Source organism: Carcharodon carcharias, chromosome 2 (assembly GCF_017639515.1).
Source record: "Carcharodon carcharias isolate sCarCar2 chromosome 2, sCarCar2.pri, whole genome shotgun sequence".
Lineage (NCBI taxonomy): Eukaryota > Metazoa > Chordata > Chondrichthyes > Lamniformes > Lamnidae > Carcharodon > Carcharodon carcharias.
In genome coordinates this window covers 102,627,412-102,646,455 of record NC_054468.1, presented here as the reverse complement: position 1 = coordinate 102,646,455, position 19,044 = coordinate 102,627,412, and the positions used below count along the sequence as shown (strand labels likewise).

General features: G+C 42.5%; 1 protein-coding gene across 3 annotated transcripts in view; it reads right to left on the bottom strand.

Moving 5' to 3' along the window:
- The window catches only part of ryk (receptor like tyrosine kinase), a 376,084-nt gene that overhangs the window by 195,551 nt on the left and 161,489 nt on the right, over positions 1-19,044 (bottom strand). For all 3 annotated transcript variants that reach the window (XM_041182702.1, XM_041182703.1, XM_041182704.1), the window contains one exon: positions 16,960-17,060. In XM_041182702.1, coding sequence (XP_041038636.1) covers positions 16,960-17,060 — 101 coding nt within the window. The remainder of the gene's footprint in view (positions 1-16,959; positions 17,061-19,044) is intronic.

Below are 19,044 nucleotides of genomic sequence, written 5' to 3'. Positions count from 1 at the left end.
GGAATTGGCTGAGTGCTAGGGAACAGAGAGTAGTGGTTAATGGATATTTTTTGGGCTGGAGGAAGGTTTGTTGTGGAGTTCCCCAGGGGTCAGTGTTGAGAAGCTTGCTTTTCCTGATATATATTAATGACTTAGATCTTGGTGTACTGAGCACAATTTCAAAATTTGTCGGTGATATGAAACTTGGAAGCATTGAGAACTCTGAGAATAGTGTCGAACTTCAAAAGACTGTAAACAAGTTGGAAAGGGCAACAAAGTTGCAGATGAAGGTCATGCAAAGCACGTGTAGTGATTCATTTTGGTAAGAATAACACAGAGAGGCAATATAAAAAAAGGGTACAATGCTAAAGGGGGTGCAGGAACAGAAAAGGACCTGGGCATCTTTATGCATAAATGATTAAAGGTGGCAGGGTAAGTTGAGAGCACGTTTAATAAAGCATACAGTATCCTAGGCTTTATTCATAGGGGTATAGAGTACAAGAACAAGGAGGTTATGTTGAAGTTGTCTAAGACACTAATTTGGCCTCAGTTGGAGCATTAAAGGCATTGAACATGATGCAGAAAAGATTCATGGGAATGGTCGCAGGAATGAGGAACTTCAGTTATTAAGTTCAGGCTATGGGCCCTGACAACATTCCGGCAATAGTACTGAAGACATGTGCTCCAGAACCTGCCGCAACCCAAGCCAAGCTGTTCCTGTACAACTACTGGTATCTGGTATACCAGTACTGGCATCTAGCCAGCAATGTTGAAAATTGCCCAGGTATGTCCTGTTCACAAAAAGCAGGACAAATCCAACCCAGCCAATTACCACTTCATCAGTCTACACTCGATCATCAGCAAAATGATGGAAAGTGTCGTCAACAGTGCTATCAAGCGGCACTTACTCAGCAATAACCTGCTCACTGACGCTCAGTTTGGGTTCTGCCTGGGCCATTTGGCTCCTGACCTCATTACAGCCTTGTTCCAAACATGGACTAAAAAGCTGAACTCAAGAGATGAGGTGAGACTGACTGCTCTTGAATTAAAGGCAGCATTTGACCGAGTGTGGCATGAAGGAGCCCGAGCAAAGCTGAAGTCAATGAGAATCAGGGGAAAACTCTCCACAGGCTGGAGTCATACCTAGTATAAAGGAGGATGGTTGTGGTTGTTGGAGGTCAACCTTCTCAGTCCCAGGACATCACCGCAGGAGTTCCTCAGTCCTAGGCGCAGCCATCGTCAGCTGCTTCATCAATGACCTTCCTTCCAACATAAGGGTAGAAATAGGGATGGTCGCTGATGATTGCACAAAGTTCAGCACCATTCACGACTCCTCAGATACTGAAGCAATCAGTGTCCACATGCAGCAAGACCTGGACAACATTCCGGCTTGGGCTGATAAGTGGCAAGTAACATTCACGCCACACAAGTGCCAGGCAATGACCATCTCCATCAAGAGAGAAGCCAACCATCTCCCCTTGACATTCAAAGTCATTACCACTGCTGAATCCCTCACTATCAACATCCTAGGGGTTACCATTGACCAGAAACTGAATTGGACTAGCCATATAAATCCTGTGGTGACAAGAGCAGGTCAGAGGCTAGGAATCCTGTGGCAAGTAACTCACCTCCTGACTCCCCAAAGCCTGTCCACCATTTACAAGGCACAAGTCAAGAGGGTGATGGAATACTCTCTACTTGCCTGGATGAGTGCAGCTCCAACAACATTCAAGAAGCTTGACACCATCCAGGACAAATCAGCCCCGCTTGACTGGCACCCCATCCCAAGCATTTACTGTTGCCACCACTGATGCTCAATGGCAGCAGTGTATAGCATTTACGAGATGCACTGCTGCAACTCACCAAGGATCCTTCAATAGCACCTTCCAAACCATGACCTCTACCACTTAGCAGGACAAGGGTAGTAGTTGTATGAGAACACCACCATCTGCAAGTTCCCCATCCAAACCACACACTATCCCGACTTGGAATTATATCGCCGTTCCATCAAAATCCTGAAACTCCCCCTTCTAAATAGCACTATGGGTGTACCTACACCACATGGGCTGCAGCAATTTCAGAAGGTGGCTCACCAATGTTTTGGATAGTCCCCATGATGTGGGCTTTTGGCACGGTTCTTGGTTACTGGTATGCGTGACCTATCTTCCTTTACACAGCCTGTAGTCATATTCTGGTACGAACACTACATCTAAATAGGTTAGCGTAGGTACGTTGCTCCTGAGCACAGTGTGTTCCAATCTCTCTCTGAGAGAGAGCGGGAGCGAGAAAGCGAGAGAGAGTCAGAGTAGCACATGACAGACTGGTATCAGTGATACACCATCATGCAGATTACAGTGGAATATGCATTCTGTTTAGCCTTTATACTACAACTACCACCTTCTCAAGGGCAATTAAGGATGGGCAATTAATTCTGGCCTAGCCAGCGACACCCACAGCATGTGGAAAAATGTTTAAAACAATAGAGTTGAGAAGTTAGGGCTGTTTTCCTTGGAGAAAAGACAACTGAGGGGAGATCTGATAAGACTCTTCAAAATCACGAGTGGTCTGGACAGAGTAGTTAGGGAAATGCTGTTTCCACTCGTGAATCAAGAACAAGAGGGCACAGATTTAAAGTAATTTGCAAAAGAGGTATTAGCAACATAAGAAAAAAACATTTTCATGCAGCTAGCGGTTAAGGTCTGGAATGTGCTACCCAAGAGGCAGGTTCAATGGAGGCATTCAAAAAGGAATTAGACAAGGAAAACAGTCTTGAGTTTATTGTGTTCCATTGGTGTAATGCAAGTTCCTTATTATGATGTGGATGTATTATTAAATGCTGATTACATGCAGGTAAATGGAGTAATTTCCATAGTAATGTTATATTTCTTTTGGCCGTCATGTTATATGGCACAGGGGCTTCTTCCGCATGGCAGCCACAGATAGCCTAGCTCAGATAACAGGTATGGAATGAACATGGCTTCAGCTGCATGAGGCTACATCTTATTGGTCTTAGTACAATTATTTAGAGTTGCGACATGCTGTACAACTAAACTGATGAAGATGGTTTTAGAAATATAACAAGAATACAGATCACATTGAGATTTATGTGAAACCATTTCCTACTCAATGAGTAATTTATGAGTACAAACAGCTAAGAGGTTCATGAAAATGTGTCTATTTACAAGGGTCCTATAAGCATTTAATAATATAGCTACATTTGAGTAATGGCTCATATTAATGTATCAAAATAAATGTAATGAAACAACCTGCTTGTGTACGATAGTATCCAAATGGAATAACTCTCAAATCCATATTTCTCTCTCAACTGCCTGTATTGCATAATTTCTACAATTGAGTCATTTCTACAATTTCACCTCTAACCCAGTTTTTTGAAGTCTTATCTTCCTGTGGTCCATAGATCCAAAAGATAATTGTTGGATGCACATTTTGAACACATCTATCAGGGAACACATGACAGCTACAAAGAAACACTAAGAAGAAAGAAAAGACAGAGGAGGAGCCAGGCCACTGTATATTTCTTTTGGCTGTCATGTTATATACAGGCACACTGGTGAGGCCACAACTGGAGTATTATGTGCAGTTCTGGTCACTACATCACAGGAAGGACGTAATAGCTCTGGAGAGAGTGCAGAGGAGGTTTACAAGATTGTTGCCAGGGTTAAAAAAGTGTAGCTACGAGGAGAGATTGGATAGGTTGGGGTTATTTTCCTTAGAACAAAGAAGGCTGAGAGGTGACTTGACTGAGGTGTACAAAATTATGAGGGGAATAAATAGAGCGGACAGGATAAAATTGTTTCCTCTGACGGAGAATTCTAGAACCGGGGACATAGATTCAAGATAATTGGCAGAAGGTGTAGGGGGGCCATAAGGAAGAACTTTTTTACGCAGAGGGTAGTGGGTGTCTGGAATTCGCTGCCCAAGTTGGTGTTAGAGGCAGAAACTCTAAACTCTTTTAAAAAGTACCTGGATCTGCACCTTAAGTGCTGTAAGCTGCAGGGCTTTGAGCCGGGTGCAGGAAGGTGGAATTAGAAAGGGCACCTGGGTGTCCTTGGGCTGGCATGGATAAGATGGGCCGAATGGCCTCCTTCTGTGCTGTAACTTATCTATGGTTCCAGGACAGGAAGAGATTGAAAATAGGAAAAAGTATCCACAAGAGTTATGAGCATCAAAATGGAAGATGAAGAACAACAAGGAATTAAAGAGTAAGATGAAGAGATCATTTTCTTTTCTCCATAATTCTCCATTCTCAACAATATATTATTGTAATTTTGTTGCACATTAACCTCCTATGTTTCTGTATCTAATACACATATGCATTATGCATCCTGAGATACACAAAAACGTGTGTTTGTCTGAGATTTGGGAGATGGAAGCAAAGTGATAATGTCACTGGGCTAGTAATCAAGAGGCCCAGGCTAATGCTCTGAAGACATAGTTTCAAATCCCACCATGGCAGCGAGCGGAATTTAAATTAAATTTATGAATAAAAACTCAATTAATTTCCTTTAAGAAAGGAAATCTACCATCCTTATCTACATGTGACTCCAGACCCCCAACAATGTGCCTGACTCTTAACTGCCCTCCGAAATGGCCGAGTAAGCCAATCAGTTGTAATTGGGAAGGCATCACCACCACCTTCTCAAGGGCAATCAGGGATGGGCAGTAAATGCTGGCCTTGACAATCACTGTCAATCCCGTGAATGAATAAAAAGTAAAATTTTTGAGTGAGGAAAATATTCCATACTTAGTATTTTCCAAGAACTCATCAAAAGTACTAAATTCTGCATCTCTAGCGAAATCTCTTACAAATTTGTTTCCAAATTCTCTCAACAGAGCTATACTTCCCTCTAACACCCCCTTTGGCAATTGTGTAAATGTCAACCACTCAACATCAGGGAGAATCTATTGGAATAGCAACTCCCACAAAAATCTGATAGTATGACTTTTACTTTTTCTCCAGAATCATAACTAAATGCCTCTAAAAACCGAATTACTCCTTAATATTAATGGTTTCTCTGGCAGTTTACTCTGCAAATCTATTGACTGTTATTCATAATTCTGTGTTTAATTAATACGACCTAAAAGATAAACATTTTGTCACAGATAGATCAATTCTGCCATTTCCTTCCCTAATCAGGAAAATTTTAATTAGATTGGCCAGCTTCAAGTGTTTTCTGATGATTAACTGACCAGAACCACACATAGCATTCGAGACAGCATCTCCACAATGCTTAAAACAAACATCAAATACAATTTACTTTGCCTTATACTTTGCTAATATAACGTAGCATCCCATTTAGCTTGTATAATTACAATTAAGGGTTAGACCAATATTTATCATTGAAATTTAAGCACAGAATACAATCATTTGATCTCCAAATTTCTACACTGGAGATATCTACTTTCATCCCAATTTTCCTACCCTTTCATCACATCTTTTAATATTTTTCTTCCTCAAGTGTTTACCTACTTTCTCTTAAGCTGAAAAGAGTATCCTTAGTTCCTTTCAGCTTCATCGCAGTCTAAACATTTTGGGGGTGCTGGAATGCCGCAGCATGAAAACATCATGGCAGCTGCCATGCACAACTGCATAATGTTTTTTGTGTTTTATGCACAAACTGTAAATTAATGGATTGAAATTATATGCAGATCACAAATGCTCTCACCTATTAAGTGTACATTGTATATTAATTAATTGGATATTTCACTGTTTTCAGGTGTTATAGAATCAGAGTCATTTAGTAAGGTGGCCATTCGGTCCATTGAGACCATGCCAACACCCCACCGAGCAATCCAGTCAGTCCCACTCCCCTGCTTGATCCTCGTTGAACCTGCAAGTTGATTTCCATTCAATTTCCTTTTGAAATCACTGATTGTTTCCACTGCCACCACCCTCATGAACAGAGAGTTCCAAGGTCATTACCACTTGCCGTGTAAAAAAGTTCCTCCTCACATTCCCCCCCGAATCTCTTGCCCAAAATCTTAAATCTGTTTTCCCCTAGCCCTTGTACCATCAGCTAATGGGAACAGCTTTTCCTCATCTACCTTATCAAATCTTTCATAATCTTGTAGGCCTCCATCAAATCTCCCCTTAGACTCCTTTGCTGTACCTACACACTGACTTTTTCTGATTCATGTACCACGACACCCAGGTTCCTCTGTACCACCAAGTTCTGCAATCATTTTCCATTTAAGTAGCATACTACTTTTCTATTCTTATTGCCAAAGTGGAGAAATTCACATTTTCCCACATTATCTGCCAAACTTTTGCCCACTCACACAGTCTACAAAGAGGTATAGATACGTTAAGTTCTATGTTCCCAGGCTCTTTACAACTTACTTTCCTACTTATCTTGGTTTAATTGGCAAATTTAACTACCATACATTCGGTCTCTTCATCCCAGTCATTGATAAAGATTGCAAATAGTTGAGGCCCCAGCACTGATCCTTATGATGCTCCACTAGTTACAGATTGAGAAACAGAAAATGATGCACTTATCTCCACTCTCTGCTTACTGTTGGTTAACCAATCCTTTACCAAGCTAATTTGTTACCTCCTACACTATGAGCTCTTATTATGTGTAGCAATCTTTGATGTGGCACCTTACCAAATGCCTTTTGGAAATCTGGAAATCCAAGTACAAAACATCTATAGGTTCCCCTTTATCCCCGTCACTTGTTACTTCCTCAAAGAACTCTAATAAATTAGTCAAACACTATTTCCCTTTCACAAACCATGTTGACTCTACCTGATCCCATTATGAATTAAGTATCTTCCTATAACCTCCTTAATAATGGATTCTAGCAATTTCTCTATGACAGAGGTTAGGCTAACTGGCCTATAGTTTCCTGCTTTGTTTCCTTCCTTTTTTTGAATATCATCTATTACTATTTTCCAATCCGCTGAGATCCTTCCAGAATGTAAGGAATTTTGGAAAATTATAACCAATGTATCCACTGCCTCTGCAGCCACTTCTTTTAAGACTCTAGGATGCAGGACATCAGGTCCTGGGGACTTGTCAGCCTTTAGGTCTAATAGTTTTCCCAGTATCTTTCCCTGGTGATGATGATTCTTTCAAGTTCCTCCCTCCCTTTCATGTCTTGATTTTCAAGTTTCTTTGGGAAGTTTTCCAGTTTTTTTTTCCAGTGAAGACAGGCACAAAATATCTGTTCAACACTCGCACCATTTCTTTGTTATCCATTATTAATTCCCCAGACACTCTCTCCAGAGGACCAACACTCACTTTAGTTACTCTTTTCCTATTTAAATACCTGCAGAAACTCTTACTATCTGTTCTTATATTATTAGTGAGCATTCTCTCATACTCTAATTTCGCCCTGTTTTTTAGTCTTTTTTCTTTCTTTGCTGGTTCTTAAAAAATTGTCCAATCTTCTAAACTACCACTAATCTTTGTAGAATTGTAGTGTTTCTTTAAATATGCTATCCTTAATTTCCTTATTTAGCCATGGACGATGCATCCTTCTCAAAGAGTCTTTCTTTCTCACTGGGATAAATCTTTAGTGAGAGTAATTAAATATCTCCTTAAAAGTCTGCCACTGCATCTCTACTACCTTTTCACCTAATTTCCCAGTTCACTTTAGCCAACTCTGTTTAAAACACTAATCTTTGACCTTCAAACGGAACATAAAATTCTATCATGTTATGATGGCTTTTGCCTAGACGCTCATTTACTATGAGGTTATTGATTAATCCTGTCTCATTGCATATTACCAAGTCTAGGATAGCCTGTTCCTGGTTGGCTTTAGCATGTACTGCTCTAAAAGATTGCCCCAAGTACATTCTATGACTAATTTTCCAGGCTACTTGTGCCAATCTGATTCGCCCAATGAAGATTGAACACATGATTATTACAGTACCTTTTTTACATGTCCCATTTATTTCCTGTACTCTATTCTACAATGTCACTACTATTAAGGGGCCTATACTAACAACTGTTAAGGGGCCAAATGACCTCTTACTCTATTTCTTTTATTTATTCGTTCATGCGGCCATCGCTGGCTGGGCCAGCATTTATTGCCCATCCCTTGAGTGGCTAGGCCATTTCAGAGGATGGCAGGTTTTCTTCCCTAAAGGACATCATGAACCAGATGGGTTTTTATGACAATCGACAATGGTTTCATGGTCATCGTTAGACTTTTAATTCCAGATTTTTTATTGAATTCAAATTTCACCAGAGCACTACCCTGGGTATCTGGAGTACTGGTCCAGTGACAATACCACTATGCCACTGCCTTATCTCTATCCAAGCTGATTCTACATCCTGCCCTATCACGCTAAGGTCATCTCTCACTACTATACTAATGTCATCCTTAATTAACAGAGCTACCCCGCCACATCTTCCCAGCTTCCTATCATTTAGAAATGTCAAACCCTCTTGGATATTCAGGTTCCAGCCTTTCAACCTTGTCTCTATAATGGATATCAGGTCATACATATTTAATTCTATCTGTGCTAACAATTAACCTATCTTGTTATGAATGCTGCACGCATTCAGATACAGAGCCTTTAACTCTTTTTTTTTTACAATCTTTGCAATCTCTGGCCTTATCTGCTGGTGTGCTCTTAAGTTTATACACTCTGCCCCTTCCAACCACACTGTCATTATCGGAATTGTAACCTTGTCATTTCCCTGCAATTTACCAATTCTGCCTTCACATGATCCCTTCCAATCACTATTTGGTTTAAAATCCTCTCTAAAGCTCTAGTTATACAATTTACCAGAACACTATTCCCAGCACAGCTCAGATGAAGACCTTCCCAAAGAGATCTCCCACTTTCCTAGTACTGGTGCTAGTGTCCATGAATCAAAACCCACTTCTCCCACACCAATCTTTGAGCTACACATTCATCTCTTTAATCTTATTTAACCTATGCCAATTTGGCTCAGGTTCTGCTTAATTTAGTTTAATCTTAATTTAGCCCCTTGGTGCTCATACTCCCTAAGCAGAACCTTTTTCCTAGTCCTATCTAAGTTGTGGGTACTCACATGGACCACAACAGCTAGTTCCTATCCAGCCCTAAGCAAATGTCCTGACTCTTGGTCTTGGTTGCAGAGAACTGCATCTATCCTCCCTATGTTGACCCCTACTACCACTACATTGCTACTTACTCCCCCTGCTCCAATGGCTTCGTGTGCCATGGTGCCACAGTAAGTTTGCTCAGCCACTCTGCAGCCCCCACGCTCATCCATGTAAGCTGAAACAATCTCAAACCTGTTGGACAATTGTAAGGGCTGAGGCTTCTGCACGCATGCCTTCTTAATCCCCTTATCTGCCTTACTTGCAGTCACACCCTCCTGCCCCTAACCATTGACCAAATCAGAAGACTCTAGCCTAAGGTGTGTGATTACCTTCTGAAAAGAAGTGTCTCTCTCCTGTTTCCCCCTCTCTGATGTATCACAGTGTATGTAGTGCAGCCTCTAGCTCGCTGACTCTGAGCCAAAGCTTCTTGAGCTGTAGGCACTTACTACACGGTTGCCATGGGTCACACTGATGCCACAAATTCCAACATACTGCAGCTGCAACACATCACCTGTCCTGCCATTCTGACTGCATTTTTAATTAATTTTCCTTTTTAAGAAAATTTATTTAATGCCTTCCCTCACCACCACTTACTGTACTAATTTAAACCTTAGTAGCAAAATTTATCTTTACCACTAAAAACAAAACAGTAGACTCACCAGCTTCTTACTTCCCTTCTGCTAGTGCCTCTTAATTAAAACTTAAGGACTGTTTAAAAATTTACGTTTTTCTAATTTCCAGCTATTTACACACCCCTAAGAGCAGTTCCTCACCAAACAATCAATTTACGGCTTGTCTGTGTGGTCACTGTTTACTTTTTTTTCCAAACTCAGGGTGCGCCTGAACTTCCCACAGTCTGTGCTCCTCCTGCAGGTCCGCTTCTCTCCCTAAAGATAACTCTTAACTGTGTAATTATGATGTTCGTGTTCTATCGTTCACCGCCTAGCTATCTGGAATGTGACAGTGAGGGCTGCTCATGTGTGTGCATCTATATAAATATTGTGGCGACAAGAGTACGTCAGAGGCTATGGATTCTGTGACGAGTAACTCACCCTCTGACTCCCCAAAGCCTGTTCACCATCTACAAGACACAAGTCAGGAGTGTGATGGAATACTCTCCACTTGCCTGAATGAGTGCAGCTCCAACAACACTCAAGAAGCTTGACACCGTCCAGGACAAAGCTTGATTGGCACCCATCCACCACCAATGCACAGTAGCATCAGTGTACACCATCTCTAAGAAGCACTGCAGCAACTCACCAAGGCTCTTTCGACAGTACCTTCCAAACCCATGACCTCTACCACCTAGAAGGACAAGGGAAGCAGGTGCTTGAGAACACCACCACCTGGAAGATCTCCCCAAGAGAGACACCATCCTGACTTGGAACTATGTCGTTGTTCCTTCACTGTCGTTGGGTCAAAATCCTGGAACTCCCTTCCTAATAGCATTGTGGGTGTACAAGGAGGCAGCTCACCACCACCTTCTCAAGAGAAAAATGGAACGGACAATATATGTTGGCCCAGTCAGCAACGTGTACATCCTGGGAAAGAGTAAAAAAAAATGGTGTCCAGCACCTGTGGGAAGCTAGCCAGAAATGCAAATCCCTATTTATTTATCCCTATTTATCTCACACCAACTACGATAACTTAAGTGTAGCCCAATATGAATAAAGAACAACAGCTTTGCTTGAAACAACCTGATCCAGTTCCCTGGCAACTATGCCGACCCTTGGGACACCAATGCCGTATCGGCTAAATTCAATTCAGAACCAAATTGTATTATAGTATTCAATTCAAATATGTCGATGAGTCAGTGGAAAGTTTGTTCATCTGGTTTACGCCCTGGGTTAGTGTGGGGTTGCATGATTGTTTTTTATTGATTCATGGGATATAGGCAGTGCTGGCTTGGCCAGCATTTTTTGCCCATCCCTAATTGCACTTGAGAAGGTGCTGGTGAGCTGCCTTCTTGAACCGCTGCAGTCCGTGTGGTGTAGGTACACCCACAGTGCTATTAGGAAGGGAGTTCCAGGATTTTGACCCAGCGACAGTGAAGGAACGATATATTTCCAAGTCATGATGGTGAGTGGCTTGGAAGGGAACTTTCAGGTGCTGGTGTTACCATGTGTCTGCTGCCCTTGTTCTTCTAGATGATAGCGGTCCTTTGTGAATTACTGCAGCACATCTTGTAGATGGTACACACTGCTGCCAATGTGGTTGAGGGAGTGAATATTTGTGGATGTGGTGCCTATCAAGCGGGCCGCTTTCTCCTAGACGGTGTCAAGCTCCTTGAGTGTTTTTGGAGCTGCGCTCATCCAGGCAAGTGAAGAGTATTCCATCACACTCCTGACTTGTGCATTGTAGATGGTGTACAAGCATTGGGGAGTCAGGAGGCAAGTTATTCGCCGCAGGATTCCTAGCCTCTGACCTGCTCTTGTAGCCACAGGATTTATATGGCTGGTGCAATTCAATTTCTGGTCAATGATAACGCCCAGGATGTTGATAGTAGGGCATTCAGTAATGAATAAAGAGCAACTAGCAAGTACTAAAGCTTCACTTTAACCTTTAACACCCTGATCCAGTTCCCTGAAAACTTTGCCAACCCTTGGGACACCAATGTCGTATGTGTCCATCTGGATTAATGTGGGGTTGCATGATTGTTTTTTTATTGATTCATGGGATGTGGGCCACTGAATGTCAATGGGATATTGTTAGATTCTCTCTAGTTGGAGATGGTCATTGCCTGGCATTTGTGTGGTGCGAATGTTACTTGCCGTTTGTCAGTCCAAGCCTGGATATTGTCCAGGTCTTGCTGCATTTGGACATGGACCACTTCAGTATCTGAGTCGTCACGAACGGTACTGGACACTGTGCAATCATCAGCAAACATCCCCACTTCTGACCTTATGATGGAAGGGAGATCATTTTGTCCATGTTTGAACCAAGGCTGTAATGAGGTCAGGAGCTGAGTGATCCTGGCGGAACCCAAACTGGGCGTCAGTGAGCAGGTTAGAACAAAGAAAAGTACAGCAGAGGAACAGGCCCTTCGGCCCTCCAAGCCTGTGCCGATCATATTGCCCGTCAACTAAAACATTTTGCACTTACGGGGTCCCATATCCCTCTATTCCCACCCTATTCATGTATGTGTCAAGCTGCCTCTTAAACACCACTATCGTACCTGCTTCCACCATCTCCTCTGGCAGCGAATTCCAGACACTTACTACCCTCTGCGTAAAAAACTTGCCACGCACATCACCTTTATAGTTTTCTCCTCTCACTTTAAATCTATGTCCCCAAGTAATTGACTCTTCCATCTTGGGAAAAAGCTTCTGACTATCTACTCTGTCCATGCCACTCATAATTTTGTAAATTTCTATCAAGTCGCCACTCAATCTCTGTCGCTCTAGTGAGAACAATCCGAGTTTCTCCAACCTCTCCTCATAGCTAATAACCTCCAGACCAGGCAGCATCCTGGTAAATCTCCTCTGCACCCTCTCCAATGCCTCCATATCCTTCTGGTAATGTGGTGACCAGAATTGCACGCAATATTCCAAGTGTGGCCTAACCAAGGTTCTATTTGGCTGCAGCATGACTTCCCAGCTTTTATACTCAATACCCCTGCCAATGAAGACAAGCATGCCATATGCCTTCCTGACTACATTATCTACCTGTGTTGCCACTCTCAGTGACCTGTGGACTTGTACACCCAGATCCCTCAGCCTGTCAATGCACTTAAGGGTTCTGCCGTTTACAGTGTAATTCCAAAATGCATTACCTCGCATTTGTCCGGATTAAACTCAATCTGTCATTTCTCCGCCCAAGTCTCCAACCGATCTATATCCTGTTGTATCCTTTGACAATCCTCTTCACTATCTGCAACTCCTCCAACCTTGGTGTCGTCTGCAAACTTACTAATTAGCCCAGTTACATTTTCCTCCAAATCAGTTAGGTATACCACAAACAGCAAAGGTCCCAACACTGATCCCTGTGGAACTCCACTAGTCACAGCTCTCCATTCAGAAAAGCACCCTTCTACTGCTACCCTCTGTCTTCTATGACCAAGCCAATTCTGTATCCATCTTGCCAGCTCACCTCTGATCACGTGCGACTTTACCTTCTGTACCAGTCTGCCATGAGGGACCTTGTCAAAGGCCTTACTGAAATCCATGTAGATAACATCCACTGCCCTTCCATCTTCGATCATCTTTGTCACTTCCTCGAAAAACTTGATTAAGTTAGTGAGACACGACCTCCCCTTCACAAAACCATGCTGCCTCTCACTAATACGCCCATTTGCTTCCAAATGGAAGTAAATCCTGACACGAAGAATCTTCTCCAATAATTTCCCTACCACTGTTGTAAGGCTCACCAGCCTGTAATTTCCTGGATTATCCCTGCTACCCTTCTTAAACAATGGAACAACATTGGCCATTCTCCAGTCCTCAGGGACCTCACCCATAGACAGTGAGGATACAAAGATTTCTGTCAAGGCCCCAGCAATCTCCTCCCTTGCCTCCCTCAGTACTCTGGGGTAGATCCCATTTAGCCCTGGGGACTTATCCACCTTAATATTCTTCAAGATGCCTAACACCTCTTTTTTGATCTCAACATGATCCAGGCTATCTACACACTCTTCCCTAGACAAATCGACTGCTAAGTCCTTTTTGGTGAATACTGATGAGAAGTATTCATTTAGTATCTCTCCCATTTCTTCTGGCTCCACATACAGATTCCCACCTCTGTCCCTGAGTGGGCCACCCTTTCCCTGGTTACCCTCTTGCCCTTTACATATGTATAAAAGGCCTTGGGATTTTCCTTAATCCTGGTTGCCAGTGACTTTTCATGACTCCTTTTAGCCCTCCTGACTCCTTGCTTAAGTTTCTTCCTACTTTCTTTGTATTCTCCACGGGCTTCATCTGTTCCCAGCCTTCTAGCCCTTATGAATGCTTCCCTTTTCTTCTTGACTAATCTCACAATATCCTTTGTTATCCAAGGTTCTTGAAACTTGCCATGCTTATCCTTCATCCTAGCAGGAACATGCCGGTCTTGAATTCTTATCAACTGACCTTTGAAAGCCCCCCACATGTCAGTTGTTGAGTTGCCCTCAAACATTCGCCTCCAGTCTAGATTCCTCAGTTCCTGCCTAATATTGTTATAATTAGCCTTCCCCCAATTAAGCACCTTAACCCCAGGACTCCTGTTATCCTTATCCATCAGTACCTTGAAACTTACTGAAATATGGTCACTTTTCCCAAAATGCTCCCCTACTGAAACTTCAACCACCTGACCGGGTTCATTCCCTAATACCAGGTGCAGTATTGTCCCTTCCCTAATTGGACTATCTACATATTGTCTCAGGAAGCCCTCCTGGATGCACCTTACAAATTCTGCACCATCCAAATCCCTAGTACTAAGTGATTCCCAGTCAATATAGGGAAAGTTAAAATCACCCACCACAACAACCCTATTGCTTTTACATCTTTCCAAAATCTCCCCACATCACTATTCCTCAATTTCCCGCCAGCAATTGGGAGGCCTTTAGTAAACCCCCAACATTGTGACTGCGCCCTTCCTATTCCAGAGCTCTACCCATATTGCCTCACTGCATGAGCCCTCCGAGGTGTCCTCCTGTCGTACAGCTGTGATATTCCCCTTAACCAGCAGTGCAACTCCCCCACCTCTTCTACATCCCTCTCTATCCTGCCTGAAACATCTAAATCCTGGAATGTTTATCTGCCAATCCTGTCCATCCTTCAACCAAGTCTCTGTAATAGCAATAACATCATAGTCCCAAGTACTAATCCAAGCTCTAAGCTCATCTGCCTTGCCTGTTATATTTCTTGCATTGAAACAAATGCATTTCAGACCCCCAGTCCCACGGTGTTCAGTAATTTCTCCCGGCCTGCCCTTCCTCTTAGTCCTACTGGCCATTTTCACTGGTCTCCAGTCCTTTATTTCACCTGCTGGTCTATTGCTCTTGTTCCTAACCCACTGCCATGCTAGTTTAAACCCTCCCGTGTGACATTAGCAAACCTCGCAGCCAGGATATTGGTGCCCCTCCAGTTTAGATGCAATCTGTCCTTCTTGTAAAGGTCCCACCTGCCCCGGAAGAGATCCCAATGATCCAGATATCGGAAACCCTCCTTCCTACACCATCTGTTCAACCTGAGATTACAACCCTAGAGGTCCTGCTTTTTTAACTTTCTGCCTAACTCCCTGAACTCCCGCTGCAGGACCTCGTCACTCTTCCTGCCTATGTCGTTGGTACTAATATGTACCACGACCTCTGGCTGTTCTCCCTCCTCCTTCAGAATGTCCCGTACCCGATCAGAGACATCCTGGACCCTGGCACCAGGGAGGCAACATACCTTTCACAATCACAGAAGCGCCTATCTGAGCCCCTGACTATAGAGTCCCCTATGACAATTGCTCTTCTGTGCTTTGACCCCCACTGCTGAACAACAGAGACAGCCGTGGTGCCACTACTTTGACTACTACTGCTGATTTCCCCTGATAGGACATCCCCCCCAATAGTATTCAAAATAGTATACGTGTTAGAGAGGGGGAGAGCCACAGGGGATTTGCATGTTATTGCTAAGCAAGTGCCACTTGATAGCACTGCTGATGACCCTTTTCCTACTTTACTGATGATCGAGAGTAGGCTGGTGTGGCAGTAATTGGACGGTTTAGATTTGTCCTGCCATTTGTGTACAACACATACCTGGGCAATTTTCCACATGGCCAGGTAGACGCCAGTGTTGTAGATGTACTGGGACAGCTTGGCTAGGGGTGTGGAAAGTTCTGGACCACAAGTCTTCAGTACTATTGATGAAATATTGTTAGGACCCATAGCCTTTGCAGTAGCTAGTGCATTCAGCCATTTCTTGATATCACATGGAGCGAATCGAATTGGCTGAAGACTGGCATCTGTGATGCTGGTGACCTCCGGAGGGTGAAATGGATCATTCACTCGGCACTTTTGGCTTAAGATTGTTGCAAAAGCTTCAGCCTTATATTTTGCACTGATATACTGGGCTCCCCCAACATTGAGGATGGGGATATTTGTGGAGCCTCCTCCTCCATTGAGTTATTTAATTGTTTGCCACCATTCATGACTGGATGTGGCAGGATTCTAATATTTTAACTGTTGTGGGGTGTTGGGGATGGGGTTGGGAGATATGGGTTAAAATTGAGGCTGACGTCTCTTCACTTCATGGCTCATACTGCTGCCCCTGCCACCCCCCGAGAGCTATCACTGGCCCCTGGTCTCAGGGAACCACCCCAGCTGAACTCTTTCAGACAACAGATGAAGTGGAAAACAGTTTGACAATGTTTTGCATCCTCATTTGGTTTTATAATAATTGAGTATCAGTAATAATTTTGTAGATAGTGATGTAACCAGGGACAAGCTATCATTCTGAATGTGAGCAGGCTAAGTAGACTCGAGCTGCATGTTATTGATGTGTAACCTAACTTGATTTTACAGGCGATGCACATTAATAGAGCTGGCTGGCAAGCAACACTCTGTCTTACCCAGAGACAACATTTTCTTTTCACTTCAATATATTTTTAAAAAAATTAAATAAATCTATCTGAGTAATGTGAAGCTAGCACAAAAAAAACTTCAAATCCTGGTCTCAGTTTGAAACAGACAAATCAGTAAAATTATACAATATAGTTACGATCAGAGATGGAAAAGCACAGCGTAACACCTGGATAATCCAGGTTATGTTCACTTGGGGAAGGTTTTACCTTGTACTATTTAACTATGCAAAATGTTTGTTTTATCAATAGGAAAGCAGAGTAACAAAATTTTTATTTCAAAACATGATTGATATTTAGCTCTACAATCAGCTTGGCCCACAATTAAAAAGAAAGCATGAATATAGTCTCTAATTATCCAAATGAAGAAAGTCTTACTAGTGACAGGCGTTGCATTGTTGGGTGTATCAGCTCTCAAGTACTGTGTGGTCTGTGTAGAGGGTTGCGACAGGCCCTGAGAGCTTCCACTCTCACTCATACTGACAACACAAAAGACAAAACTCATTATATTACACATTAGCAACTCAGTATATACTGTATTTCCATTTGAAATTTTTATTATCTCATTCATAACTTGACCAGGTGGCATCAATTTAGAATCATAGAATGCTTACAGCACAGGTGGCAGCCATTCAGCCCATTGTCTGTGCTGACCTTCTGAAGGAGCAATTCACCAAGTGCCACTACCCTGCCTTTTCCCATAGTCCTGCAAATTTTTCCTTTTCTTACAAAAATGGGTTTTATGTAGAACAATTCATCACTTCTCTACAAATATTAAAAGTATTTCTGGTCAAATATACCACATAGCAAGCCAGTGGTTTATTATCTTGTGGTTTGTAGCTGTAGACCAACTATCAGACTTGTCCCAAGTATCAGCATCCACTGTGATGAACAGATTCATTCCAGCATGCACCCCTCCTAGTGTTATACATTACAACAGAGGAGCGAAGCAGAGAGGCAAAAAGCCAGAAATGGTGAGCCTCCATGAGGTGGACTTAAGGGTGATATCTTTTAGAACATACATTTACTTCCATTTTATACAGAGATGAGAAATGGGCTTGGAATCAGAGGTACTTTAAACAGAAAGCACTCTCCAAATATTCTTTCCTCTAAGATTAAGAGACAAAGTTTAGGAGATAAGGAAATAAAGGCATCTTGCAAATCTTCCCTCTAAGAGTGTTTTGGTGAATTGTTTACCAATTACTTATAATTGTCAAAGTGGGATACAGCAGAAAGAATTATTTTTGAATTTATTTAAGGCCATAATTTATACTTGAAAGGCTTCAACATATCCTTAAGTCCTGGAAGTGTGCAGACTATACCTATTATTTTATCTGATCATACTTACAGTAACACTTGCTTCTTTTTGAAAGAAATGGAGAGGGTCTTTTACATTTGAATGAGGATGTACCAAACATTGTAATAATTAAACTTACATTCTTCAACTAGATTATTAGCAAACATTGCAGCCGACATGGGCCTAACCAAAGGAAAGTTAGATTTATTACCAGTTATTTCTGTTATTGAATGCACCACTGAAACCCACAATTTCAGGTGGGCCACAGCACCTCCACTCAATTAACCTATACTGCTACTGAAGGGACAACTAACAAGCAACGGAAAAAATATAAAGTAATGAGAAGCCAACTGAAAATGATCTCATCAAACCTCATTTAGAACAAAAAACATTGTGTGGAATCGTATATCCATTCACTAGAACAGTAAATACTGTGATAGAAGCAAAAAAAACTGCAGATGCTGGGAATCTAAAATAAAACAGCAAATGCTAGAAAAATTCAGCAGATGTGACAGTAGCACAGTGGGAGACAGTGGCATAATGGTACTGTTGCTGGACTAGTAGTCCAGAGATCCAGTCTGGGGATCTGGGTTCGAATCCCACCACGGCAGATACTGAAATTTGAATTCAATAAATATCTGGATTAGAAGTCAAATGATGACCGTGAAACCATTGTCGATTGTCATTACAGCCTTGGTCCAAACATGGACAAAACAGCTGAATTCCAGAAGTGGGGTGAGAGTGACTGCCCTTGACATCAAGGTAGCATTTGACCAAGTGTGACATCAAGGAGTCCAAACAAATCTAGAGTCAATGGGAATCGGGAGGGAAACTCTCCACTGGTTGGTGTCATACCTAGCACAAAGGAAGATGGTTGTGGTTGTTGGAGGTCAATCATCTCAGCTCCAGAACATCATTGCAGGAGTTCCTCAGGGTACTGTCCTCAGACCAACCATCTTCAGCTGCTTCATCAATGACCTTATTTCCATCATGAGGTCAGAAGTGCGGATGTTCGCTGATGATTGCATAACATTCAGCACCATTCTTGACTCCTTAGATACTGAAGCAGCCCATGTCCAAATGCAGCAAGACCTGGGCATTATCGATGCTTGGGCAGACAAGTGGCAAGTAACGTCCGTGCCAGGCAATAACCATCTCCTGCAAGA